Source organism: Sitophilus oryzae, unplaced genomic scaffold (genome assembly GCF_002938485.1).
Source record: "Sitophilus oryzae breed Bouriz unplaced genomic scaffold, Soryzae_2.0 scaffold_576_pilon_pilon, whole genome shotgun sequence".
Lineage (NCBI taxonomy): Eukaryota > Metazoa > Arthropoda > Insecta > Coleoptera > Curculionidae > Sitophilus > Sitophilus oryzae.
This window is the reverse complement of record NW_022147169.1, coordinates 675,581-695,226: the sequence shown is the minus strand read 5'-3', so window position 1 is coordinate 695,226 and position 19,646 is coordinate 675,581. Positions and strand designations below refer to the sequence as shown.

Sequence of the window (19,646 nt, the reverse complement as noted above, 5' to 3'; positions counted from 1 at the left end):
TAAATATCTCTAAATTTACTTAGTTTTCTTTCTTTGCAGTTCCAAAAAAATATCTTCCACTTATAATTAGAAGCTACAAATTAGTGAAATCAATGAAAATTGTCACCATCCTCTTGGGAATAGCTTTGTCTATTCTGTCGGTATGGTTTGTTCTCTGGACACCAACTCTTACTTCAAAAGACTATCCTTACTGGAGTGCAGTTCCGGTAAGTATTTTTAAGTTGACTATTATTCAAATTTTATAGATTTCCTTATTTAATTTATATCTTCCTTATTTTATTTTATAAAATTAAAGCTGATTTAAATTCAACTGTTTTCTTATTGTTCTTGATAAACAATATAAACTTGGAAATTATTCAAACTATTTCTACACTTATTGTTTTTATGACGTATAACCCGTATTTTACTAATATCATTCACTATTATTATACCAATCAGCATTGCTTCTTTCAATTCCCAAAGATGTATTATAACTTATTTTCACAAGAATGAAACCTTAGGCTCTCAGTAAGAAACTTTATGCTCTCATGTGCAACTCAAGAATGAAACCTTATGCTCTCATATCATGTGCTTTGAATACCGGCGTGTTTGTGGGGTTCGCCCTGTGACACCTTAGCAGATACCAGGTGAGAAAGGTAACTAAAAGAAATAAATGAACTTTACTTATTTTTACATGAATGATTTTTACATATGTTATTAAGATAGCTATTATAAAGTTATATTTACTCAATCAGACAGATTGTAATGACCAAACATCCTCTAAACACAAAAATTATTTAGCCGTGACTATGATCGCGGAAGAACTATGCGCTTCCCAGTAAAGTATTTAAATATTTTAAAAATACTTACTGCTTTCTATTTAATATTTTTGCATCTCTATTTAAATAAGATGAGCTTTGTTATTAAAGTAATAATTAATAATTATTAAAGTAAATTAATTTATTGCATATAAACTACACTAAACAATTATCGCACATTTTCTAAAAAAATATTAATTTGAAAAACAAGACACCTTGAATTCTCTGACATACGTTTTTAAATAGTTTGGATACTGTAAAAGGAAATATTGGAAAATAAGCCTGGGGGTGATATGCAATTCTTAGTCGGCTGACTATTTAGTTGCAGATTTGTAACCGATATAATTCTTATAGAGCCGTGCTCACATGCAGTCAAATAGTCGGCCGATCGGTTCCATAAGTATGTATTGTTTTCACTTTTACAACTAATCGTATTTAAAGGGTGCAAAAATATTAAATCGAAAGCAGTAAGTATTTTTAAAATATTTAAATTCTATACTCGGAAACGCATAGTTCTGCTGCGCTCATAGTCACTGAATAATTTTTGTGTTTTAATAATTTTTTTGTTGTTTGTCATTACAATCTGTCTGACTGATTAAATATAACTTTATAATAGCTGTCTTAATAACATATGTAAAAATCAGACATGTAAAAATAAGTAAAGCTCATTTATTTCTTTTAGTTGCCTTTCTCACCTGGTATCTGCCAAGGTGTCACAGAGCGAACCCCACAAACACGCCGGTATTCAAAGCACATGAGAGCACTACTGAGAGCCTAAAGTTTCATCCTTATGAAAATAAGTTATGTCTGATCGCTCTGGGATCTTACTCTATTACGGTTCAGCAAAATAAAACACTAAATCACCACAATACACCAAAACACTTTTACTTTTACACTGGACGCGCGTTTCGCTAACCATGTTAGCATCATCAGCAGATGATTATAAACTAAAGTACAATCTACAAGTTGAGCGTTTATATACTCGCTCAGTAGGCACCGAGTGGGCGTGGCAAAATCTAACCAACCGAGTCAGAGCCCACTGAGCGTAACAGTTAGATTTCCGCCACTAGATTAGTAGGAACAATGAACTTGAAGGAATTGGACCGTTGTCTCTGTTCATACTATCTTTACATTTATTAATTCTGATGCTTTCATATGCATCTAATTGTCTGTAATTTGAGACTTGTTTAATTAATTTTAAATTATTAAGATCTATACAATGTTCTTTATCAACAATATGTTCGGCAACGCAAGATTTACCCGGTCTACCATATCTTATCTGAGCTAAATGTTTTTTTAAATCTAGTTAATATTGATCTTCTAGTTTGCCCAACATATTTCTGATTACAATCTTTACAAGAAATTTCATAAATACCCGACTTGTCCAGTGGAGGTGTTTTTTCCTTTGGATTACCTAATAATTGTTGTAATTTATTATTAGCACTATGCACAAGTTTATAATATAATTGACATTCTTAAAAATTCCTTTTAGACCACGGGATAACTCTCGATCAAACGGTATTGAAAAATATTTATAGACGTATCTTTCTCCACTTGAAAAGTCGAATTTTCCGAAATCATTAACCTATACCTAAGCTAAAAATAAATCTTGCGTTGCCGAATATATTGTTGATAAAGAACATTGTATAGATCTTAATAACTTAAAATTAATTAAACAAGTCTCAAATTACAGGCAATTAGATGCATATGAAAGCATCAGAATTAATAAATGTAAAGATAGTATGAACAGAGACAACGGTCCAATTCCTTCAAGTTCTTTCTTCCTACTACTCTAGTGGCGGAAATCTAACTGTTACGCTCAGTGGGCTCTGACTCGGTTGGCTAGATTTTGCCACGCCCACTCGGTGCCTACTGAGCGAGTATATAAACGCTCAACTTGTAGATTGTACTTTAGTTTATAATCATCTGCTGATGATGCTAACATGGTTAGCGAAACGCGCGTCCAGTGTAAAAGTAAAAGTGTTTTGGTGTATTGTGGTGATTTAGTGTTTTATTTTGCTGTGTAACACCAAAGGTTCCAACCCTCAACTGCAATCTATTACGGTTATTAAAGGTAATCTAATATTAATTTCAGATATTTTTCTCTGGTGTAATTGGATGTGCCTTTTTAGGATTCTGCCCTAGACCATATCCAGGTCGAAAGTTAGGCGCTCATTATCACATATCTAAAGTAAGAAAACCAGTATTATTATCAAATTAAAAATATTTAAAATATGTTTGATTTTCTTCTTGATTGATGACATTAAATGTATTTGAAAATGACGCTTTTTTCACAAAAATGGAAACTACTAAAAAATCGAATATAGTCATAAAAAGTATTTTCAATAGGGTGTCTGTTATTTACAAAGTTGATCATCAACAGACCATTGTTAACCCTTAATATTCACAATAAACCTTGCCCCAAAGACGATTCATTTATCATTTAAATTACATGGGAATTTGCCACTTTTTGCAAATAATTTTTTTTTCTCTCGATCTTGTTCTCTCGCAGCCATGACAATCACATTCTTGTACAGAATTGAACGCTCTCCAAAAAGGTCTCTTACAATTTTTCGATAAACCTACTCGTTCAAAATTTATTCGCGGTTAAAATTAACCACTCGGTAAATTCCTAAATTTTTCAACTTTTTTAACAAAATTATGATTATTTTTGAAAAATTTAATCTATTACTGTAAAAATATACAATTCTGAGGCGTTGAAGGTTGGGAATTAAGAAATCTTCAAGTCTAATGAAGTTTAAACCATTTATAAGTATAGCTGATTTATTTTAATAAACATTCTTTAGTTGGATTTTGATATTTTTTTATGTTGTAGCAGGCAAGAATATTTGTAAAAATAAATTCAAATCGTCAACTCAATAGAAAAAAAATGTTAAGAAAATAACAGAAATTTACCCAACTTACTTAAAATTAGTTAATTAAGTACTGCAAAAGAATACAAGCTCAAAAATAATAAGTATTATCACAGATTAGGTATCCTATAAGTATACAGATAAAAATCTTGTCCCTTGAGTAAATTTTCTTGTGCGCAAAAATAAACTCCCGTTTAAACAGCGTAATAACTGGGCCGGTCACAAGGCCGGTAGTGCGCGACTCAAAAAATTGGAACCACGAAAAACAATGCTTTTGACGATAAGTTTATAATCTGTATAATCTGTGGTATTATGGTGCGTTTAGACTTGAGCACGCACGAGCTGAGCGTGCGCGCACGGCATTCGTTCGCGCTCTCGGCTCCGTTCAAATTAAAAATTTATTTTTCGACGAATGAAGTGATCCATTTGTGCGCGCACAGCAGAGTTGTGTTGGCGAAAATAATGGACAACCAAGAAATAGTCGAGGCTGCAGTCATTGTTATGCACAGCTTAATTATTAAAAAGGAGAAAAATTGAAAACATTGTCGCTGGTGGCAAACCCAAATTTTTAGAAATCGATATAATTTACTGCAACAACTTAGTGTCTGAGGAGGGCTATGATCAGTTCAAAAACATTACAAGAATGACCAGACCCGACTTTGAATATTTACAAAATTTAATAACACCAAAAATTACGAACAAAAGATACAAACTTTAGAATAGCAATTTCATTAATATCGACATATTCAATATTAATTTTATTTACAAGATCTTGTCATGCGTTTTTTTGATTTTTTAATAATACAAAGAATGTTTAACATCCCATAATATAGGCAACTTTTCATATTCTTCAATTAATAATAACGAAGATTCATTGATCCCCTCCATAATTTTAATAAAGAAAACGAAAAAAAAAATCACACACGCACGCACGAACGCAGACAAAACAAATTGCCGGTGCAAACTGAGCGTTCGCGCACACATAAAATCCCTTTGAGCACGGACCAAAAACCCACATCAGACGGCTCACGTTCGCGGCTGCTTGCGCACAGACAGATTCAGGGTGAGCGTGCGCGCACAGCCGTTTATACTTGAGCATTCGCGGTGGATCAGTGCGTGCGTGCTCAAATCTAAACGCACCATTAGAATTAACTACCTGTCATGCATTCAATTGTTTTCCATGATTTAAAAATGTTTATTACGGTATCATGAAAATTGCTTTTTTTCAATTAATAGACTAAATTCAAAAATAACCATAATTTTGCCAAAAAAGCTGAAAAATTTAGGAATTTACCGAGTGGTTAACTTTAACCATGAATAACTTTTGAAGGAGTAGGTTTATCGAAAAATTATAAGAGACCTTTTTTGTAGAGCGTTCAATTCTGTAATTCAAGAATAGATTCTTATGGCTGCGAGAGAACAAGATCGAGAGGAAAAAAGTTATTTGGAAAAAGTGGCAAATTCCTATGTAATATAAATGGGAAATGAATCGTCTTTGGGGCAAGGGTTTATTGTGGCAATAATCATTCCTCTGCATAAAGGAGAAGACAAAGATGAAGCTTCTAACTATCGCCCAATTGCACTCCTTCCAACGCTATCTAAGATCATAGAAAGGTTGGTTAAAAGAAGGTATCTTTTCTGTTTAAGTACAAAATACTTACTGAATATCAATTTGGATTTCTAAGCAACAAGTCCACAAATGACGCTATGTTTTCCCTCCTTAATAAAGTTTACTCCAACCTAAACAACCATCATCCTACAGCAACAATTTTCTGTGATTTTTCTAAGGCGTTCGATTGTGTAAATCATAAGATCTTAATTAATAAACTGCAGCACTATGGGTTCAGGGGATCATCTCTCGAATGGTTTAAGTCGTATCTGATCAACAGAAGTCAACTTGTGAGGGTGGATACCACGTTGTCTTCTAACAAGCCAATAGAATGTGGAGTACCACAAGGCTCAGTACTAGGCCCTATTTTGTTTCTTCTTTTTATTAAAGACATTGTTAACATAAACATCAGTGGCAAAATATGTCTTTTTGCGGACGACACTAGCTTCACTTGGAGCAACAAGGACATCACGGCACTTCATAGGATTATATCAAATGGCTTAATCCCCATTAAATCTTGGTGCGATTCGAACCTCCTGAGTCTCAACATTTCTAAAACTAAAGCTTTGTCGTATAAAAACTCGTTGCAGCCTTTTGTACTTAACAACACCACTATTGACGTCGTCAAATCTGTAAAGTTCTTGGGGCTTGTTGTGGACAATTCTCTGAAATGGGACATACATATCGAAGCTTTGTCGAAAAAATTGAGCTCTGCCTGTTTTGCATTAAGGTCTGTTTCTAAGGAGCTTAACTTGTCAGTGGCTAGAACTGTTTATTATGCACTTTTTGAGTCGCACCTCAGGTATGCCCTTCCATTCTGGGGTACGTGTTGTGCGACTCAATTTGACCGCATTTTCAGGCTCTAGAAGAGAGCTGTTCGATATTCACTGGGACTAAACAGCAGAACTTATTGCCGGAACTTCTTTAAAAAATTAAAAATATTGACTCTTCCTTCCTTATTTATATTTGAATCCGTTTGCCTAATACGTAAACACGTATCAGCTTCTCAAGAAAGGCCATCTCACACTTATCCACTCAGGAACGCGGAGCAAGATCTTTATCTACCTACCCCACGCTCAGAGTTAGTTAAAAGTTCAATATTATACAACTCGAAAAAAATGCACAATCACCTGCCATTTGAAATCAGATCCATAACATCATTTTTTTCATTTCGCAAAGCATTGAACTCTTATTTACTACACAAGGCTTTCTACGCCGTAAATGAATTATATTTTGAAAATCAAATTTGATCTTGTAAACACTGGTCTAATGTTTGCTATTGCTATATTTACTAATGCCATCGAAATGAATTTATTTAGAGGTCATTGATATTTTACTATAAACTAGCTAAATATTTTTGAATATTATTTTTATTTTTGTTCTTTGACATTATAAACATTTATAAATGTTTATTTTAACAATAAGACTGACAATATTATTTGTATAATGTTTTGTATTATCTTTTGTTTGTTTGTTTGTGTACCTTGTTTTTTTTACTTTGTTTGTTAGTTTACCTTTGTCTACAAATTGAAAAAATTTTTGACAATAAAGGCATTTATTTATTTATAGATAGACAATAAACTAAAAATTTATAGGGAGAGAAATGATCAACTTTGTAAATAGCGGACACCCTAATTTTCAAGGTCCCGTTTCTTTTTACTTTTATTTAACCACCAGCAGTACAGGTACTTAGAAACAATTTTCGAGATCCTGACGGTTACTGTTAAATTTGTGACATCCTGATCATACTTTACAGGATACCGTGTTTTTAGAAGGCCCGAACTTTTCTGGACTAGATTAACTTATTAGTGAAAAAAAAACGAAAAAGTAAAACAAAAAAGTTTAGGTTATGTCATATCCCAATAAAAAACATTTTGTAAAAATGGGAGCATTTGACGAAATTTCTGTATATGTATTTCAAAAAATTCACTGTATATTTGAATATTTCAGTTCGCCAGCATCGTCTCTACGTCAGTCTCAATCATGGCGGCGATCGTGGTACTCATCCTAGCCGTCCTACACTTACTCTTCATCCATAGCACTACCTGCTTACCTCACGACAAGTTCAACAAGACCTGCGTATGTTCACCAAACGTCACTAGCTCCGTCTATACCGACTCGTATCACTACGAAGATTTATCCTGCGATGAAGTCGACGTTACCCTTAATGTTTTACTGTTAGTTTCGTGCATTCTTAATTTAATAGCTATAGTTTTAGAAACGTTTTATCTTTACGTACACTGGACAAGTACGAGGAAATACGTGTACACTAAAGTGCCGCTGAAAAATTCAGATGAAGTTACAGAACGACAATGTTAAAAGCGACCACTTACATATTAATTAAAAAAAAATATATTGCCGTAGTTATAGATAGAATAGACAAAGATCTGTGATTATTTATGTTGTAATTTCTTTGGGGCCAGTGTACTTATAAAAATAATCAAAAATATTTCCATTAACTTTTACAAAATTTTATAAAGGGCGATTTAGACTTGCAGATAATAGTTCGGGGCACTTATGATTTTATTGGGAACAAAATAACATAAAGCTGGGACTAGTCTTAAACGATAGCTTTTATAGCCCGATTGAACATACTAAAAGTCCCCATATCTCCCACTAGGGGAACACTGTCATAATGACGCCGCTATCTTGGATTTTTGACATTTTTTTCTTAATCTGGTCTTTACTCAAAAACTACTTATTTTTAGAAAAATTATGAAGAGGGAAAATTTTAAGACCGATAAAAATACTCTAAATAGAGATACCTCTGACCTTCCTAAGTACTACCCTTATCAAGATATATGTCTTGAAGTACCACTGACATATCGATTTACTACAAATTTTAAAAAATTTAAACTAAAATAACTTGGATAATTTTCCGTTTTGCTCGAGAGGTAAACATTTAGTCAAAAATCTATGCACCGTCCGATAGTACTTGCAGTACTATCTAGCACTAACCAAGTACTACCCAACAACTGGCGAGTACACAATATCCTTATGAACTAATGTATATTATTACTTCGAAGAGTAAAAGTTATTCACAAATTATAATTGGCCAAAAATATCTAAACCGCCTAACAATATTTGCAGTGCTGCCTAGTACTGCCCAAAATGCGGTGTATAACTACTGCCTACAGTTGTTGATCTCTCGATTATGCATGAAAACTAATAAAAAATTTGAAGCTAATTAGTTTTTGATCATACACTCGTATATAGGAACAGCGAATCTATCCAGATTTTGAAATAGTCGAGGAAAGAAAACGTCAAAAGACTGGGTACTTCTGAAGAATACCAGTTAACACGTTTATTTTGTCGCTATACATACAAAAAATATAACTAAAAACTAAGGTATCAACATTTCTTCCTCAGGCTCGATACCATTCATCGGATTTAATTCGGGGATATTATCGCAAGAGTTTCCTTGGAAAAATCTGCATAAATTTGAGCAAAAAATGCTAGATTTTTTACAGCTGCATTGCTTTGTGCATGAGGTTTTGCAGTTACAAAAAATCATCTTTAAAATAAATTCAGGAGCTACTTCTTGCTCCTTACTCATCCCCACTCCAATGGATCAGGAGAGTAGCCTAACCATTCTTGTATTTGGATATAAATTCTAAAGATATGGAATTTTGCGGAATCTGTGGTGGGAGGAAGAGCAGCCAAATTGAAGTTTGTGCTAAGATTTTGTCTAGCGGTTATAGCATTGTATTTTTTAAATCTTAATTCATCTAGTGAAATTACTGAAGTTTCTCCGTAAAGAGATATACTAAAAAGCGCTCGCCAGCTTTCAAGACATCATCCTTAGCAGCATTTGCATGGTAAAATACAGAAACAGCATTTCTTAGCTCAGGATTCTTCTCTAGAAGTTGAAGAACTTTAGTTTTCCGATATTTTATAAACCACTAACTGTGTCGCAACCACCTGCAGCGTGAATAATTCAGAGAATGGATTTTCAGATTTTTTAACAGCCGGCGTCTTTTAGATGGTACCTATATGTAGTACATTTCAGGAAGATTTTCCGAAAATGGAATATTTTGCATGCTTCATTAGAAACACGGCGTGCTAATAAATAAAAATTTGCATGACACAATATAATAACTAAAAGTACACCGCTCGACGACACTACTTGCAGTACTGCCTTGTACTACCCAAGCACTACCTAGTACACAAATTCCGGCCCTAGTCTGCCTAAGTACCATCAAAGTTCTGCACAAGTATTGCCTAAGTAGAAACTTCCCAGCTATCTACTGTTTAATCGACTGCTCAGAAATAATATGTAAGCCACCCGACAGTATACTTGCAGTACTGCCCAAAAATTTTTACAGCTACTGTCCAAAATTTTTCATCCATCGATCTTGTCACTAGCCTTTTTATAAACAGCAAAATATTTACTTAATTCAGATTAAAAACGAAAACTCGCCAAAAAATGTTATGTTGGTGCTCCTTCTACGTACCTATCTTGGTAACGGTGCTACCTAGGAACCTCGAAGGTACCTTTAATTATAGAAATTTTATCGGTCTTTTATTTATCTTCCAACATATTTTCTTTAAAAGTTAAAAGTTTTTGAATAAATGGCAAATTTAGGAAAAAATGCCAAAAATCCAAGATGGCGGCGCCATTTTGACAATGTTCCCCTTATGGAAGGCCATGGGGACTTTTAGTATGTTCAACAGGACCCTTAAAACTATCAATTAAGACTAATCGCAGCTTTATGTTATTTTGTTCCCAATTCGCCCTATAGGAAATTTCTAAGTGCCCCGCATTGTAATTTTAATAAACCAGTTTACGCAAGCCATTTTGTACAAAATCTGTCTTTCGTTTACGCATTCACTTAGTTGATGCTATTTGTAACTGTCTTTATTTAAATATCCTAAAAGACATAAACATATTGTCAAAATAACCAATGTAAAATTATTTAAAGACTGCTCAGCGACCGTTCAACGTTACGTCATCATTATTTGTCAAATATGAGTTTTTGGGTATGTCTGAGATCAGTTCATATCGAAGATAAAATTTTAAGTACGTTCCTATATTATTGATATTGAGCGAGTTCCTCATCAATATGAACTTCCTCATCAGTTATGTTAGGTTAGGTTAGTTCCAATCCTTTGGACTGTTGAAATTCTTATTTCTAAAGTATCAGCAACTCGCTATATTATTTAATTCCGTCAATAAAATTATAACCCCAAATCAAATGACAATGACAGTTACTCAAAAGAATATGCAGTAGTTTACGAAATGCCGTAATGACGTCACCGGTCTCTCTTATCTGGTTGTCAAGTGATTGAGAGAGTTCGACAATATATGACGTGACGTTGAAATATAGCTGAACATTGTATAAAACCAGACTGCACTAATATCAGTTAAAAATAAATAAAGTATAATAAAAGTATCTGAGAGTTTAAACACCCCCTTTTAATACATAATACAAATATTTTTATTTATTATGGATAACCAATTATTGAATATTACCCAGCTAATATTATAAAAAAATAATCCCAAAGAATTTTTTGTTTGTTAACATTCAACATTTTTGCTTAAAACGCTTTGGTTAAAAATTTACAGTTTTTTTACCTGTCATTGTGTGAACACAATTTTTAACGTCAGGTGTAAACTATTTAGTTTATTAATAAACCAACTTTAGTTACCTAGTTGAACCATTGATAGACTAAGATCATTACTAAAGTTTAACGATAAAATTAGAAGTAATTCTGTATCAACGCCAAGAACTGAAAATATAACTATTGTTGTGTTTATGTTTTAACTTTTTAAATCATTCTTCAATGCCGAAAATTTTACTATACAGGGTGGTCCGAACTATATTCCGGAAACTTCGGCAGCATATTCTGCTGATAAAAACAAGTAAAAAAGTTCATATAAATGTATGTCCTAAAATGCTTAGTTTCGGAGATACAGGGTGTAGAAGTTTAATTTTTATTTCTATTTTTTCCAAATAATTTCTGAAGTAACGTCAAGATTTGGATGAAAATTGGTGTCTGGGAGTTTTTTGACATGAGAAATTTGATTTTGATGTCAGTATGACTCCTGTTTGTAGGGGGCGCCACCTACATGTGTTTTAACTGTTTTGAAGAGTAATAACTTTTCATCCATACCTGTATAAAACAACTGAGTGAAAAAATATACATTTCCGTAATTTTCTACGTAAAAAATGTCTCTTGGTAAAAATTGCCACGAGCAACCGTTCTCAAGATATTTAGAATGGAAATAATCAATACATGTCATTATTGACTAAAAACAAACATGTTGAGTAGATAGTTATTTGAGTGAAATGATAAATTTGGGAACTTTTATTTTTTTTTAATTATAAATTTTTCTTCGAAAAAAATGATGATAAAACAGTTTCTGTTGAACTTTTGGCACAAAAATATTTCATATTTATTATTTCAGTCTAATAACTGTTTAGTCAACGTGTTTAATTTATGTCAATGAAGACAGGTATTGATAACTTCGATTCCAAATAACTTGAGAACGTAAAAAACGTCGTAAATGTATTTTTTTCTCACAGGTACGGATGAAAAGTTATTACTCTACAAACCAGTTTAAAATATGTAGGTGGTGCCCTCTACAAGTAGGAGTCATATTGACATCAAAATCAAATTTCTCATGTCAAAAAACTCCCAGACACCAATTTTCATCCAAATATTAACGTTACTTCAGAAATTATTTGGAAAAAAATCGAAATAAAAATGAAACTTCTACACCCTGTATCTCCGAAACTAAGCCTTTTAGGACATACATTTATTCGAACTTTTTTACTAATTTTTATCTGCAGAACATGATGCCGAAGTTTCCGGAATACAGTTCGGACCACCCTGTATATTTATTTATCGATAATGTGATTCTGTACTTTTTTAAACAATACACTTTATAAGGTTAAATAAAAAAAATGCCCCCTCAGTATTATAATCTTGGAATGGATTACTTTATTTCTAAATATAAAATTCTGTAAAAAAGTCTATATTTAATTTAGATTAATATTTTACACACAAAATAGTGTACATATTAGTTAATGTCAAGTAAAATATTATGCTACAATCAGACTTATAAATCTAGTAATACTTCGTAAATTTATAATAAAATACAGAGCGGTTCAAAAATGAACAACTTAATGCAAATAAAATATACTATTTTTACACTGATAATATAGATATTCGTTCACAAACATTATTTTACAAATATTGTATAACTGAATGTGAACCTTGCAAAATTGACAAAGTGTAATTTACAAAGTTTGTTAGTTTATCTATGTATATATGTTCTTTTTTGTTAGTTTTCTATTATTAAAATTGCACAAAAATGAGACGGAGAATTGTGAAGTTACAGTAGACATAAAGTTTGATATTATTTACTTATATAAATAAGATGTTATAATAGATAAAATATGAATATTTTTACATATAATAAATGAGTATAAATATAAAAGTGTTTTTATGTCTTAAATTACGTATATGAATATACAGGGTGATCACATTTTATCCAGAAATACTTCAACGCATTATAAAAAAAGAATATATGTAACTTTTTTAACATCAATAAAATGATAGAAACAGATATACAGGGTTATTCCCACCCCCTAACCACATACAACACGGAGTATTGTAGCTAAACGATTAGATTTTTACAAATTTTGGGTGGGTTTAATTAAAAAAAATATAAACAAACAAAAAAAGTCTATAACATTTTTTATTTATTTGGGACACTCTGCACAGGGTGGGTCAAATTCGACGCTTTTAAATGAAAACACCCTTTTCTATAGGAGATAGACGAAAACTAATATCGGTCTGGAGCTCAATTTTCATCAAAAACATGATAGTGAAAACCGCACATCAATATCTGTTACCGTTTCGGAGTTACGGGGTGTTTTTCAAAAATGTGCATTTTTAACAAATCGCTGTAACTTTTTTACTATGGAAAATTTTGTATTTCTATGAAAACATTTCCATAGCACCTTTTTACGTAGAATTTAATGGTGTAAGTATATTTTTTTTTAAAATTAATAATTTAAGAGTTATCAACAGAAAAAATGATTTTTTATTTGGGACACACTCTATATTTTTAATTAACTGTAAAGAATTTAAAATTACCTTTCCAAAAATATAGCACACTTGATATTTTTTAATAATCCCCTTCGAAATACAGAATTTTTAAAAGTTCGCCACTTTTAACTAGTAGACTTTGGACCCCTTATTGATGATATGCCCTTAATGGAATTCGAAAACATATTTTTCCAGCAAGACGACGCACCGCCTCTGAACGCTGAAGTTATCAGCAAATTTTTGCAGCCAATTTCAAGAATAATTGAATAGCTAACCAAGATCCCAGCCGTTGGCCGTCGAGGCTGCCTGACTTAGTGCCCATGGATCTAATCCTATGGATATATTTGCGGAAGAATAAAGGTTCCTTATTCTTCCGTATAATCTAGACAAGAATTAGAAATACTTAGCAGTTATGGGAGGGTAACTTTCACTCCTACTGAGTTAATAAATTCCGCGAGAAATCAAAAACAGCCCCGTCTGTCCATAACAGAAGACGGTCGATATGTCGAATACCTCTAGCAAAATCTCATGTCTTGGTTTGCTATTTATTTTTATTGTTATTAGATATAGTTTAAATGTGTTGATGTTGGTTAACTATATTTTAAATAGTTATAAAATTCTGCATCTCTCATAGCAAATATTATTTTCGTTTTAATTGATGCTCACAGCTAGATTTTTTTTGCATTATTGGTGCCGTTCAAAGCCTACTTATTTAAAGCGGGCGAATTTTTATATACTCTATATCTCGAAGAGGAATCAAGCAAAATATCAAGTGTGTTATATTTTTGGAAAGGTAATTTTAAATTCTTTTCAATAAATTAAAAATATACAGGGTGTCCCATATAAAAAATTAAATTTTCTGTTGATAATTCTTAAATTATTAATTTAAAAAAGAATTATACTTAAACCATAAAATTCTACGTAAAAAGGTGCTTTGGAAATGTTTTCATAAAAATACAAAATTTTCCATAGCAAAAAAGTTGCAGCGATTTGTCAAAAATGCATATTTTTGACCGTAACTCCGAAACGGTAACAGATATCAATATGCGGTTTTCACCATCATGTTTTTGACAAAAATTGAGCTCCAGACACCGATATTAGTTTTTGCCTATCTCCTACAGAAAAGGGTGTTTCCATTTAAAAGCGTCGAATTTGACCCACCATGTACCTAATATACTGTAAAATATTTTTAAATTTCAACGAATCCAAAACTTACAATTTGTAAAAATCTAATCGTTTAGCTAAAATACTCCGTGTCATATGTGGTGAAAAACCCTGTATAAGAACAAAACTTGTTTCAGCTGTTGGAAGTTGGTCTGGTTAAGAATGGATACACCGTGTATTAAAAATAACAAAATGATAAAAGTTGCTAAAACACAAATCACAAATCATTTAAGAAATGGTAACTGTAAGGATTAAAATAAATCGAAATAGAAATTAAAACAAATAATGTTACTGGAAAAATAATTTTCTTTTTCTAAAGCTTAATTTTTTTTACTTTGCATATAAAAAATCAGCCCCAAAATAATTAACTATCACAAGACATAATTGATGTTACGTTAATATAGATTTATATTGGCAAAATAACACCAAAGTTTTGATTAGAATTTGGTCGATATACAGTGTGTTCAATATAACTCGACATAATATATGGGTAAAAAAACTATTTTAGCTTCTCAAAAAATGTTATTGTTGGTAAAATCTCTAAAGTATAATTTTTCCCATATATAATATCTTGAACACACTGTACGCTAAAGAAATGTACTAAAAATATATTAAAATTCGATACTAAGTCCAAATAGAAAGTGTCTTTTTTCATAAAAAGCTAGAAAAAAGATAGATAAAAACATATTTATAAACTTAACTGAGAAGTCTGGTTATTGTATATAAATTACATTATATTGCATAAAGAAGTAAAATAATCGTAATGTCACTAAAATGTCACGAAATCAGTAAGAAATGGTAACCTTGTTTTGGTTAAATATTTATAAAGAATATTTAAAATAACGTGGCATTTCAAAAATTGATTTAAAAAGTTCTGATTTGCATATAAAAATTCTGCGGTAAAATAATTATCACAAGATATTTATGTCTACAATGACGCAAAAATGAGACCGTGTGTTGGTATAGAGACCATCATTTAGTGTACAAATACGTAAAATGTACCAAAATTTTATATTAAATCTGGGTATATTCAAACAAATCAGAATGGATTCTACGGGGTTATTCACCTCATTCCACATGGAGTACTGTAACCAAATGATTAGATTTTTAGAAATTTTGAGTGATGGGATCGTTGGAGGACTACTAAAGCTACAATTTAAATTATTTTCAAAAGATACAGATTGTCCCAAATAAATGAAAAATATCAAAGTTGCATTTTTTTAAATGAAACACCCTATATAGGGTGTCATTGAAGTGGTGTAAAAAAAATCGGGGGGTGATAGTACTCCTAAAAATAATAAAAAAAGTTCCTATAAGTATAGGGCGGAAAATGCATATTAAGGGAGTTAGGGGCACTGAAAGGTGAATTTAGAAAACGATTGTTCTAAAATTGTAGGCTTGAAGAACGAGATAAAATTTCGAAAAAAAATCCTCTGCCATAAATTTTGACCCTAAATCAAATGGTGATACTGAAAAATTATTTGGAAAAGCGGAAAGGGTAGTTTTTGCAAGGGTAGGGGGTTGTTTCGTAAATAACTTTTTTGAGGTTATTTTTTTTGCAATGTGGGTTTATTTTTTGAAAACTACATACTTTTTCCTACAAAAAAAGGTACTCTTGTTGCACATCACCCAGAGCGATAGTTTTCGATAAAATTGAAGACAAAGAGTTAGCTCTGATGGGTTGCTAACTGGTTAATCAACATAAACTTAGGAAAGTTATGGCGGTTCAAAAGTAACCAGGTAGTTATTAAATAATTGATTGAAAAATCAAAATTTCATGATTTTTAAAACATCTTAATGCTTTAAAAAACGAAATAATCTTTTTTGGTTTTAAAAAAATTTGGTTTTCTCAGTGCCGATTAATACTGAAGAGCAACTACAGCAACGCATTATTGAATGTTCCAATCAAATTCGGACAGCAAATATTTTTCCAAATTTTATCTCGTTCTTTAAGCCTACAATTTTAAAACAACTGTTTTTTAAATTCGCCCTTTCAGTGCCCCTCACTCCCTTAATATGCATTTTCCGCCCTATACTTATAGGAACTTTTTTTACTGTTTTTAGGAGTACTACCACTCCCCGATTTTTTACACCATTTCAATGACACCCTGTATATTATTACATTTTTAGTTTTTACGATTATAGTAAAGGTAAATTTGATTAAGGTTTACCGCACTTTAATATTTCCGTTTTTGATATACTTACGATTTTGTGAAAATGCAGTAACAATGTTAATGCCTTCATTTTCTAGGCTAAATACGCCTAGTTTAAAAAAAAATGTTATAAAAGCTTTAAACGGCAACAACTTATTTAATTTAAATGGTACACCTTGTATATTTTACGTAAATGAGATGCGCAATTTAATTGTCTATCAAATTGTATTATAATATTTTTTACCTATCTCTTCAAGTTTTCGTAGAAATTGCATTTTCTTATATTTTTGGCATCATTTATTAATACACCCATGGAATATTGACATTTTAGATATTTTTTAAAGCAACAAATGTATAAAATGTAGAAGTGCTAAAACTGATAATATTACTAGCCCATTTATTTACAAAAAGAAAACTATTTAAATCTTTACAAAAAAAGTATACTAATCAAATATACCCCCATTATTTCCACCCAAATAATATTTAATTACATACTTAATTGTGTTAGTTAATAAATTATTCTAAATAAATGTGGATTTGAATCAGAAATCAATATAATAATAAATTATGACTGTGAACGTCTCTGTTATAAATTAGCATTTGTCAAAAAATGAAATAAAATGTATAAGGTGTTACTTTTTACCACACTGCCTATTACACACACAAAATTCAGTTTTTTTAGTATTCAGAGCAATTACTAATCAACGATGTCAATTAATGTAGTTACGAATACTGGGATAATATTAATTTGTAATATTTTACAAATATTTCAACAATTCTTTTATTTTTTAACGAAATAAGGGAACTATATCGACAATATTAGTACGTTTACTCTTTGAAAATTTGTTACGTCTTTAAAAATAACTTAAAATGTCAATATTCCATGAGTATATTGATAAATAGGTCTAAATTATAAAAATGCATTTTCCACGAAAACTTAAGAAGTAGGTAAAATGGTATAATACAATTTGATAGACAATTAAATTGCGCATCTGATTAACGTAAAATATACAGGGTGCTTCATTTAAATTAAACAAGTTATTCCCGTTTAAAACTAGTAATTATTTAAAATAAATTTTTACACACTCTGTATAAGGTAGTATTATTTTTATTATTGCAACACAAAATCTAGTAAATAGAAACACTTCAGTACAATATTTGGTTTGAAAAAATTAAATACGCCAAGAGAAATGAAGCATTAAAATAATTTTGTTACTGTATTTTTACAAAAACGTGAATATTTCAAAAAGGGTAAGTAATTAATAAGTAATTTTAGTCGTAGAAACTAAAAATGTAATAATTACACAGGGTGCTCCATTTAAAAAAAAACTTATATTTTTTATTTATTTGGGACACTCTGTACCTTTTGAAAATAATTTTAAATCGTAGCTTTAGTAGTCCAACATCCTCCAACATCCAACAATTTCTAGAAATTTAATCGTGTGGCTACAACACTCCGTGTCGAATGAGGTGAGTAACCCTGTCTAATTTAGAATTTTTCGAGCGCTAAATATTGCCAAGAATACAATAAATCTTATTTTGGCAAGCAAGATTGTTTATTTATATCTACTGAGCATCAAAATGAAATCAAACTTATAGAGGACAAAAACTCTTGATGCTTATTTTTATATTAAGTGAAAAGGGGAGTCCCACTTCAAAAGACATTCGGTTTTCTTTATCACTGTTACTTTTTTTATTTTCTTATTATTTTCATAGAAGCCTCATTATGATAAATAGCAAAATGGAAGCACTGCCTCAATTAAGGCTACATTTTTTTGAATCGTTACGTCTGGCAAGAATATCTCAGATTATCCAAACAAATTAAAATTATAAGAAATTACATACTTAACCCTGTTATTCTATTATTGTCCTTAATCATATTTAAAAATAAACCAATTGAAAATATTCCTATTAAAAAACTAAATCACCTAATTTGATCCTTATATTGATGATCCTAGTTGATAAATAATGTGCGAAATAGGCCGTCAGCACTTAGTAATACAACACGATCAAAAAATACCATGACCAAGCATGCCTTTATGGCTCATTGTACCAGGTTGTAGCAAAAGGTTAACAGCAAATGAGAGTTTTTTTATTACTGAGATACAAATTTATTTGGCGAAATAAATATATGAGCGTCAGAAGCAAAGTTAGAATTTATAAGGCTTGCGTGAGACCAGTTATGACATAAGCGATAGAGACTAGAGCAGAGAACACAATAACAAAACGGCTCCTAAGAACAACAGAAATGCGAACACTTAGATCAATTACAGGATATACCTTATATGACCGGAAAAGAAGTGAGGATATAATAGAAACATGTGAAGTACAGGATGTAGTAAGATGGGCAAGAAACAGGAGGAGAGAGTGGAGAGATCATGTGGACAGGATGCCAAACGACCGGTTAGCGAAAACTGCTAAGGAGAAAAGACCCAACACGCCTCGACCGCCGGGACGACCACCTATAAGATGGTATGAAAGCTGGTTTTCATCATCCCAACTGTTCTTAGGGAACCATTGAAGAAAACACAGGTCCGAACGTACGAAAAAGAAGAAGATACAAAAATAACTTTATGCAATTTTTTGCGGAATTTTATACTTTCGTCATGAGCTCAAAGGTACCAATCTTTAAACGCCTCTATAACTTTAGAAAGTACAACTCTCTTAGCTACCGATTTGTTAAGAATTTCAATGTTTCACCACTCTATGGTGTGTTCAATTATTAGCTAGTTAAAGCATGGCACAATACGTATACGTATCTCTCGACACGTAACGCAGAAACTTACGTTACGTCTGCAGTTTCGTTGTCGTATAAACAAGAGTTAAAGCAAGTATTTTGACGTGACCGAAAATTGATACCTATTCTTCTATTGATTCCACATTAAATTTATAAAAGTAATATCGAAAGATGAAGAAAATTATTAATGGGTATTATGATATTATAGACAGTAGTCTTTAAATAACAATTTATTGTATTGAAATATGTCCATTT

At 31.4% G+C, this 19,646-nt stretch overlaps 2 protein-coding genes across 4 annotated transcripts in view; one reads left to right on the top strand and one right to left on the bottom strand.

The window, feature by feature from the left end:
• Positions 1-11,134, top strand: part of LOC115887478 (sarcospan) — a 53,472-nt gene extending 42,338 nt beyond the window's left edge. The window contains exons 4-6 of the mRNA XM_030906925.1: positions 40-206; positions 2,893-2,988; positions 7,230-11,134. Of these exons, the coding sequence (XP_030762785.1) occupies positions 40-206; positions 2,893-2,988; positions 7,230-7,598 (632 nt within the window). The 3' untranslated portion in view covers positions 7,599-11,134. The remainder of the gene's footprint in view (positions 1-39; positions 207-2,892; positions 2,989-7,229) is intronic.
• LOC115887473 (arf-GAP with Rho-GAP domain, ANK repeat and PH domain-containing protein 1) overlaps positions 1-19,646 on the bottom strand; it is a 275,480-nt gene that overhangs the window by 187,822 nt on the left and 68,012 nt on the right. The window lies entirely within an intron of this gene.